General features: G+C 29.6%; 1 protein-coding gene across 2 annotated transcripts in view; it reads left to right on the top strand.

The window, feature by feature from the left end:
- LOC131937883 (uncharacterized) overlaps positions 1-3,818 on the top strand; it is a 16,698-nt gene extending 12,880 nt beyond the window's left edge. For both annotated transcript variants that reach the window (XM_059295580.1, XM_059295581.1), the window contains exons 5-7: positions 1,128-1,353; positions 1,928-2,044; positions 3,630-3,818. In XM_059295580.1, the coding sequence (XP_059151563.1) occupies positions 1,128-1,353; positions 1,928-2,044; positions 3,630-3,637 (351 nt within the window). In that variant the 3' untranslated portion in view covers positions 3,638-3,818. The remainder of the gene's footprint in view (positions 1-1,127; positions 1,354-1,927; positions 2,045-3,629) is intronic.
- Positions 3,819-11,106: the final 7,288 nt, after the last annotated feature.

The following is an 11,106-nucleotide window of genomic DNA, read 5'->3' as shown; positions in this document are numbered from 1 at the left end:
TCTATCCCATATTATATTCCCATACTTCCTTCATGTAGGCCGATCTTTCTCCATCTAAACTCATTCCTAGTTTCTCAGCCGGCTGCATACATGTTGCAAAACCTGACATTTTTATAATGTTAGCATTCCTGAAATAATCAATCACAATCACTGAATACTTGTTACATAAAATGTAAAAAAATAGAATTATTGGTTTACAATAATTAATGTAACTCTACCCTTTCTTGGTTTGTAGTTTGACAGTTGATATTTGTCATCTGGTAATCTATGAGAAGTTCATAGTATATATATATGACCACAAAATAGTAACGTTCACTTTGTTAATGAGTACCAAATATTTGAAAAAAATGTCAAAATAGTTCCAGTAGCCTTTAACAGTAGAATTTTGTCCAGATTTAGACAAGACAGTTTAGCATTTAGGAACAGTTACAATAGTAAACTTGATCTGCTAATCCATTACAGAAAAAAAACACTTATACTTCTTCAGCTAAATCCAACTTGATCAGCTAAATTCAAATAAAATACACATTGATAGATGTAACAACAACCTGTTACAGACGATCTGTATTCGATATTGATTAGACAATGTCGAAAATTATGTGATATCAATTATCAAGTTGATTAATTTACTTGAATACAACAAAACAGATGCTTCTGACTGTAGTAAATACTTCAATATCTAATAAGAATATTAGAAAAAATTTTTTTGCACGATTACAAGACTTTCGCTCTCTCTCTCACTCTCTCTCTCTCTCTCTCTCTCTCTCTCTCTCTCTATATTATATATATATATATATATATATGTATATGTATATATATATATATATATATATATATATATATATATATATATATATATATATATATATATATATATATATATATATATATATATATATATATATATATATTTACATGTATATAAATAAAAAAAAGATATATACATATATGTATATATATATATATATATATATATATATATATATATATATATATATATATATATATATATATATATATATATATATATATATATATATATATATATATATATATATATAAAAACTTATTTTTTCATATTTTAAACATTTTAGTTAATTTAAATCCAATAAATTTTCTGAGCACAGTACCCATACGTAAATATAATCAACCATGCTGGAAAAGATCACTGGCGCATGCTCCCATTTTATCAAGTCTTGAAGCCCAACAAGAGATTGGTCAAAGATGAAACAACGCTTGCTATAGCAATCAATGGCCTAGAATATCAAGACGCTGGCTGGTTCTGTTGCAGTGTAAATTACTTTGACAAAGATGATGTCAATCGTTTAGCATACAGGTGTCATTATTTATCAGGTGAGAAGCCGTCCATCCAATATGTTATTCCGTATTATTATTAGACCAATGTTAAAGAAACAAACGGCTTAATATAAGCTACTTTTAACGTACGTGATTTTACATTAATCGAAATATTATAATGCAACACTACCTTATTATGTATGATTTTATCTAAAAGTGCAGATGAATAGCTTTTAGAACAAGCAGAAAAATACAGAATTCATTACATGCCAAGTAAACAAACGAGAATTATTTTTCAGGATTAAACATTTGCTTCCATTTATATTTTAGTCTGTAGTTCGGTTTAAGAAAATAAAATGCAAAACGAAATGTATTGTGTGATATAATGGAGAAGAACATAAAAAATTATATTTAGATATGGCTATAAATGGCTGAAGCAAATTCTAGCTGTTTACGGCTAGTTGTATATTATTTACTATAGCACGTTTATGTATTATTTTGTAGTTAAACACAAATATTACATTAAGTTGTTTTCTTCTAAGATCACATTTTCTTGTGATATTCTTCCTATTTCATTAAAATCATTAATGAATCTTCTTCATGGGAGCTAAATGTATTTCCGTGTTTATAGCTTCACGAATTCAAGCCGTAAAACTCTCCAGAAACGGGAGCTCAATCAAAAGAGTTACCGAGAATCTAATCTTCGGGTTGCTGATTTTTTCCTGGATTCAGCTACACATTTGTAGGGGTAATATATAATTTTTTTTATAATCAACACTTTTTGAAGAGTAGGGCACTATTTTACTTTACACAACTGTAATTGCATATTTTAGAATATGAGCTGTCATTGATGTATTGAATATTATGTTTTATTCAGTGCGTCGCTCAACAAATGAGCAAAGGACAAAAAAAAGGTTACGACACTAAGACTAAATAAACTATACTCTCGACATATATATATATATATATATATATATATATATATATATATATATATATATATATATATATATATCTATATATATATATATATATATATATATATATATATATATATATATATATATATATATATATATATGTGTGTATAAATATATATATATATATACATATATATATACATATATATATATATATATATATATATATATATATATATATATATATATATATATATATATATATATATATATATATATATATATGTAAAATAGCATGTAGGTAGAAAGCAATTTTTGTTTTCAGAATGATTGCTAATAACACATTTTTTTAAAGACGTTAACTAATTTATTGATTTATTCATTTGTAGATTATCCAGATTAATCCATAATGTTTAAAACAATGACTTTACTTAGAGTGAATAGAGACGTCACATAATTTATTTACTTTTTAAAACAAAAATGGCGTTACCATCGAAGATTGAGTTGCCCATTCAGATCTTTAACATGTTATAAAGCTAATTTTCTGTTGGCTATAATTTTAATAATATGTCAGTTTGCAATTTTTATTACGTTGTAATACTTATATCAATTTTCAACTGTCTTTTTCATTTAGTTTTACAATAAATTTCTCTAGCTCTACAGTCTAAAGATCAGCTGTCCAAGAAAGTTATTTATAGATCTAAAGATCAGCTGTCCAAGAAAGTTATTTATAGATCTAAAGATCAGCTGTCCAAGAAAGTTATTTCTAGATCTAGAATCTAGGTCGAACCAAATTATTTTAAAATCAGAATAATTTATTGAGTTTCAATATTAAAATATTTTAGTCCTTAAATATTTGAAATATAAATATTTCCTTTTTAGCTTCATGGATCATCTAACTCAAGAATACAAGTGATTTTTCTATCTCGGTTCTAGATTTAGATCTAGCAAGAGTTACGGCAAAAACTAGACTTAATAAAAACACTCGTAGAATCTTGAAAATTCTACCTAGATCTAGATAATAATGAGATAAATATACTTAACTATTTCAAAACTTCATTATATATATATATAAATATATAAATATATAAATATATAAATATATAAATATATATATATATATATATATATATATATATATATATATATATATATATATATATATATATATATATATATATATGTATTATTTAAAATAAATAAAATAAGGATAAGAAAGAATATGCAAAACGGTCATACCGATGGCAAACCGAAAGACAGACACACTACCTAGCGGCGTATGTTATATATTTTAACCAATGTAGGTTTAAGGCAGTAAATCATTGTGTTTAATGCTTCTTTTACCTTTACTCTTTTAACTCAAAATACACGTTTAAATTATGTATTATTTATAATTCCTTTTTCAAATTTTAGGTGAATAATTTTCTTGTTTCTTGCTTAAATACCACTAAACACCTGGAAGTCTTATCTACTAGCGATATCTCATAGTGTATTATAAGGAATCCATCAAAGCCCTAACCATCAAAGCTTTGAATTTCACTGGACGCAAGATCATGTAAAATTAGCTGAAAACAATCAACGCTACCGTAAATAACGTCTTTAAAAAATTTGGATTAAAGCATTAAAATTTGTAAATGCAAATATATCAAGTTTTAATTAACTTTATTTACTATCATTATTTAAGATGTAAGAAGTGAATGTCTTGCTGTGGTTGTACTACGCTTTTGTCCAGTTATATTAGAAACACAGTCAAAATAGTGCTCAACTTGTTGTGCCGGTCTAATTATTTTACGTGTTGTTTTGTATTTCTTAATATGTTTTAATGCATACTATACGTTTCTCCTTTTAAATAATATTCGCTATCATCAACATGTTTGTGCCCATAACACATGAGGAAAGCGCAGCACAATCCACATTTTTTCTTGGCATATGAAGGGATAATGTTGTCAGCACTATTTCGAGCCGCCTTTATTTTTTTGGTGAATTCAGGAACATTCTGCTGACTTGAAACCGGACTAGAACATAGAGACTTTCGGGTTAACAATCTAGCACTTTACACCAGGCCGCACCCTTAAGTTTGCATACTCGGTGTGATTGTACAGCCTAAAAAGATTACATTGGTTTTTTTTGTAAGAGTTATACGATGAGAAGGGACGGTAGTGCTCTGTTACTCTCTACCTGAATAACGACATGAATACATTTTTTAAGAATTTTTTAAGTAAGGCTAATTATCCTTCTATGCCATATCTTTAATTTGTATTAACTATTTTTTCCAGTATTTTCTTTGTATCGTATTAGCGACATATTCTAATAAGCGTCATAAATACATCCAAAGTTAAAAACTACCCCAGGCTTTAAATTCATGGTCTGTAAGAGTGCATAACGAGGGTATAGAGGACAAATGCAGTATGTCCACTTTTTAGGTCAAATCGATGGACATTTATACTGATACTGTAAAAAATAAAAGCTATAATAACACTAAAGTACAATGTCAGAAAAGTAGAATGCAAATATTAAATGTATGTTTAACCATTATATTTTGCACTGTTTTAATATTGGAATGTGATTTATAAACTTATTTTCTCGGGATTATGTTTTTTTTTTTAAATACTGCGTTTGTCTTCTATACTCTTGATACATTTAATGAAACATATTTTATTTTTATAAGGTAGGATAAATACGACATTAAAGAACTGGTCCACTGTCCCCACTCAGGCAAAATAATCTATCATTCTTAAACAAATGAGTTTACCTTCTTTGGTTAGCTGATAGAATGATCGCTATTAATTGCTATTTGTATAGCTCCTTTTATTATCGAATTACGTTATTATTAAATTTAATTTCTAATCAGAATAAACACTATGTTTTGTCGCATTGTCAAATGAGAAAAATATAAATAAAATTACGAGATTATCAACAACTACAGGCAAACTTATCCTAACCTAATAAACATAAAAAGCAAGAAAGTAAAAGCTTATAATAATAAAATTAGATGAAGATTTTACAATTAGCAGTTTTTGTAACACGTCTTACAAAAGCGGAAATCGAAAAACTTTGTGGCATAAACGGAAAAAAATATCTGGAGATTTTATCTTGTGTTATAGGAAAACCGAAAATGCTCTAAATTTTTTACAAGATCGTGGAAAATTATTAAACATAATTTAGAAGCATAACAATTTGAAAACGTTAATAAATCAAGTTTTGATTCGTTTTATTAGAATGATTAATCGTCCCGACTTTATTTTATTTCCATGATTGTAATAGGTTTGAAAATACTATGTAATCTTATAAAATTAAAAAAAAAATCGTATTTCTCAAAAATTATAAAATATTAAATTTTGGTTGGAAAATATGCTTTCTAGCAACCACCATTTAGAACCATTTGAATCCTCCTTTCCAAGCCTATTACAAACATTTTGCTTCAAATGTCTTTATTTAGATCGGTGTGCTAATACTTGTTACGCGGAATCTTATATGTTTAGCTGCTGGCGACATAAATGAGAGAAGTTGAGGTCTTGCTGTGTTTTACTACGCTGATGTACATATACTTTAAGTTAAATACTCATAGACAAAAGTAGTAGTCGACGTATCGTGTCGATATAATTATTGTTCATCGTGGTTTATAGTATTTAATGAACGTATAACATGAAACCTGCTTATAAACCGTTCTTAACTACCATAAAGAAAATAACAATGTTTAACCCTATATTGCATACTTTTGCCATATTGTGAACACACATACATCTTTAATTTTACAGATACACATTAATTATAGTGTCGCATCCCTTTATTATAGTCTTCCTAACTAAATAAATGTGAACTCTTTTTAGTAGAGGACATTTTTGTTCTATTTCCGATGTTACTTTTGTGAGAATGTTGACCAGCTGATCACCATGGATGATATTATTTTTTAAATATTTTTTTTCTTACAGTACTTCTTACTTCACTATTAAAAAACTATATTTATATTCCAAAACTATTCTAAATTGAGTATATTGTATTCTATGTATCATGTAATATGATTTACATACTTATTTGGATCAAAAATGATTTGTTGCCATATGGCATCATATTGCAACTAGAGTCACTGAATAAGGCTCTGTAGTCAATTGTCAAGAAATTCATCTACCTTTTTTTTTGTTTTCAGAGATTTTTTAATGTATTTAGTTTTATTCAAAGAAGATAATAATGCTCCTATTACCAACTACTTCCTAAGTTCTTTTGTTGAGAGGATTTTACTTAGAAAATTTATTTACTAAATTTATCTTTACAATTAACATTAAACTGTGTACCAACTAATCAGTTTACAAAATACTAATAAGCCAAATGCAATAGATTACAAAACACAGACAAATACGTTTATTACTTCAAGTACACATTAATAAAAGTTAAAATAATATTTTAAATACAAATTCACTCTTTCGACAAAAGGGTGAGTGACACTATGACCTAAATTTGCTAGAATTAGACAAAAGCAATGTTACATTCAATAAACGACTACAGATAAACTTAATTTTACTATTAATAATGAGCAGGTTAAAGCTATTGCACTGGTAATGTGAGGGGCGCATCGGCGCCAACTGAAAACTTAGCACAATTACAGAGAAATAAAAAAAGTTTTGGTGTGATTTTCAATAAATGGTTAGTGCGAGGGGGTGAGCAATTAATGATATTATTGATATTAGACATTATAAGTCGGACGAGACGGGGAGGGGGTGACAAGTATTGCAATAAAAATTGGGATAACAATTTATACTGATCAGAAAAAAATACACTGTCAAACGAAATGAGTCAGGTTGACACCACGTTGGAAAACAGCAAACCAATTTAGAATTCGATGCTTGGATGCAGCTGCTAATTAACACTTTTTTCTTTGATGAACACCTATAATTTCAGCTGAACTGACACGTCTTCTGTCTCACCTCCATTCCGAAACAAAATACAATACTTTAAATTGTGATTATAATCCCACGCCCAACTTCTGAATGTAAGAACCGGTCGACATTGTAAACATGAACGTAGTAGGTGAATGATCGTCTCGCTTGCCTTACTCTCGTAAGAAATACACGCACTCTGGGTCGTTATAATTATATTAGCAGAAACATGATTGCATTTTGTTTTGTTAATCGATGGCCTACAAGCCCAAGACGCTGGCTGGTACTGTTGCAGTGTAACTTAGTTTGACAAAGCTGTTGCCAAACGTTTAGCTTACATGTGTCAGTATCCATCAGGTGAGAAACATGATAACATCTAAGGTTGCAGATGAATATAGAATAGCTTTTAGCACAACCAGAAAAAAATAAATTCTTAACATGCCAAGTAAACAAGCGAAATTCATTTTTTTTCAGGACTAAACATTTGCTTCAATTAATATTTTACTCTGTCGTTTAGTTTAAGAAAATAAACTGCAAACGTAAATTGATTGTGTGATATAATGGAAAACAACATAAAAAATTATACTTAGACATGGCTATAAATGGCTGAAGCAAAGCATAGCAACTTGAATTGAAGAGTAATAATGAAATGGACAATTGTAGGCGGATGTATTATTTTGTAGTTAAAGACAAATATTCAATTAAATTATTTTCTTCTAAGATCAAGCCTTCTTGTGATATTCTTCTTATTATATCAAACACTAGCCGTCCCGGCCAGGCCCTGCTCTGGCTTCTGTGAAAAACCTTTCTGTTAAAGACCATCACCTGTGTGTTTAGTAATCATCATAAACCCGGCATTGCCCACCCAAACCACAACCAACCAAAACAACAAAACGCAAACATAACGCTAACACAATTACAAATACAAACGAAAACAAAAACCTAACAACAAACCCAACCACAACCACAAACACCAACACCAACAAAAAAAAAACAACGAAAAAGCAAACGAAAACAAACCAAATCCAAACGCAAAACCGACCAAAAACACACATACAAACCCAAACAAAAAAACACAAACAAAAACGAAAAAAGAAAGAACAAAAACGAACCAAATCAAAACGCAACCACTAACGCAAACCCACCTAAACACAAAGAAAACACTAACGCGAACATAAACGCCCGGGGCGGAATCACCTGTTTTAGCTTAATGAACGACTATAGTACCCCAACTTATTCATAGTCTTATGCACTCACTTAAACGAACGCGCCTGTTTCAATTTGATGAACAATTATAATACTCCAAGCTTATCCGTAAAATACCTACAACATTTGCACTTGATCAATCCCCGCTAATTATGTAATTATTTTTTTTCCCAACACCAAAACAAAGTAATTAAAAAGTAAATTATTTTCCACAAAATGCAATGGTTTTATAAAGGGAAGTAATTGTGTTTTCCTAATTTATCAAAGGGAAGTAAGTGCTATAGAACTAAATAAAGACATAATTAGAATTTTTGTAAAAGATGATATTTTTTTTAAAACTTGTGTTTAATGAACATGCCGACAATTATTACTATAATTTGAAAAATGAAAATTATTTCCCAACACTTTCAATAGTAATTTTTTAACTCATAAATTTAGATAAATGCGCACGATAATTGTCTAACACTTAAATCCATCCAAGACCAACGACAAACATATGCATTACATACAGAACTGAGCTTTATATATTAGATTTTAATGCATCATTCACATGTGAACTTAATATATATCCGTGTGTATAGTTTCAAATATTCAAGGCATACAATACTCCGCAAACGGGAGCTGAATCAAGATAATTACCGAGAGACTAATATTCAGGCTGCTGATTTTCTCATGGACTCTGCTACACTTTAATAGGGGTAATATGTGATTTTTTATAACACTTTTTGCAGAGTAGTGCGCTATTTTACTTTAAAGAATTTTAATTGCATAATTTAGAGTATGAGCTGTCATTGACGGGTTATTCAGTCCGTCACTACACATAAGACAAAGGACCAAAAAATGTTACGACACCAAGACCTAATAAAACAAATGACCTTTCGACTATCTACAATCTATTCTAAATGCGTAACACAACTAAGCACAAACCTAGGTTACAGTTGCTACAGAGCTTAAATACACAGGAGTAAACTAGCTTAATCTAGTGTATTTAAAGTGCTAGACAAATATGTTTTTCATTGCTGTTTTAGCGATCAAATCCTTAGCTCTGATCATTGCATTAATTACAGTGGTAACTTATATCTAATTTTATGAAAGTTTAAACAAAATATTTTGCAGTATTTTCGAAACGCATTTTCTTGAAATTATGTTTTATGACAAACTATTGGCGTAGCGAGGTCGGGGGTCATCCGGTGCTGTACTAAATAGTGTCACCCGCCAGTGGCGACCTTACCCGGGGACTATCTTTAAATTTCCGATTTGTTCCCACCCCATCAAACTTTCGATTAGCACCCCCCTTCCTCAAACTTACGATTTGCACCCCCTCCCCCAAATTTTTCTCTATATATTTTGCTATTTTTTGCCTTTGTGTCACCCCCGTAAACGGTGTCACCCGATGCGGTCCGCACTCCCCGCCCCTCCCCCTTGCTACGCATCTGTATATATATATATATATATATATATATATATATATATATATATAAATATATATATATATATATATATATATATATATATATATATATATATATTTGTATTAATATTAGCTGGTATGTCATATAAAATCAAAACTTTCAATATTTGCAGAAAAGTAACTACATTAAGTAGTGATTTATTTGAAATATACTATAAGGGTAAGCATTGATTGATAGGAAAGATCTATTGATAAAAGACCAAAAACCTGTCATACCGATGGCAAACGGAATGACAGACACACTACTAAGCGGCTTATATTATATACTAGCCGTCCCGGCCAGGCCCTGCTCTGGCTTCTGTGAAAAACCTTTCTGTTAAAGACCATTACCTGTGTGTTTAGTAATCATCATAAACCAGGCACTGCTCACCCAAACCACAACCAACCAAAACCAAAACAACAAAACGGAAACATAACGCTAACACAATTACAAATACAAACGAAAACAAAAACATAACAACAAACCCAACCACAACCACAAACACCGATACGAACACAAAGAAAAAAAGACGAAAAAGCAAACGAAAACAAACCAAAGCCAAACACAAAACGAACCACAAACACAAACCCAAAGAAAAAAAACACAAACGAAAAAGCAAACGAAAACAAACCAAATCCAAACGCAAAAACAACCACAAACTCAAATACAAACACAAACCCAAAGAAAAAAACACAATCGAAAACGAAAAAAGAACAAACAAAAACAAACCAAATCAAAACGCAACCACTAACGCAAACCCAACCCAAACACAAAGAAAACACAAACGCCATCATAAACGCAAAGTGCTCACAGTCTAGCCCGGGGCAGTATCGCCTGTTTCAGCTTAATAAACGACTATAATACCCCAACTTTTTCATAGTCTTTTGCACTCACTTAAACGAACGTAGGTGCCAAACCTAACCAAATCAACAATTATAATACTCCAAGCTTATCCGTAAAATTCCTACAACATTTGCACTTGATGAATCCCCGCTAATTATGTAATTATTTTTTCCCAACACCAAAACAAAGTAATAAAAAGTAAATTATTTTCCACTAATGCAATGTTTTATAAAGGGAAGTAATTGTGTTTTCCTAATTTATCAAAGGAAAGTAAGTGCTAAAGGACTAAATATAAATAATTTTCAGACATAATTAGAATTGTTGTTATTTTTTTTTAAATTTTGTTTAATGAACATGCCGACAATTATTACTATCAGTTTGAAAAATTAAAATTATTTACCAACACTTTCAATAGTAATTTTTTAACTCATAAATTTAGACTATGAGCACGATAATAGTCTAGAGCTTAAATCCATAGAAGTATGTCGACGACAAACAAACGTATTACATGTTACA

This window comes from Physella acuta, unplaced genomic scaffold (assembly GCF_028476545.2).
Source record: "Physella acuta isolate Inbredline_101_S28 unplaced genomic scaffold, ASM2847654v3 ptg000224l, whole genome shotgun sequence".
In the NCBI taxonomy this organism is placed as follows: domain Eukaryota; kingdom Metazoa; phylum Mollusca; class Gastropoda; family Physidae; genus Physella; species Physella acuta.
Note: the sequence above shows the minus strand (reverse complement) of the source record. Positions and strands in the feature narration are given on the sequence as shown.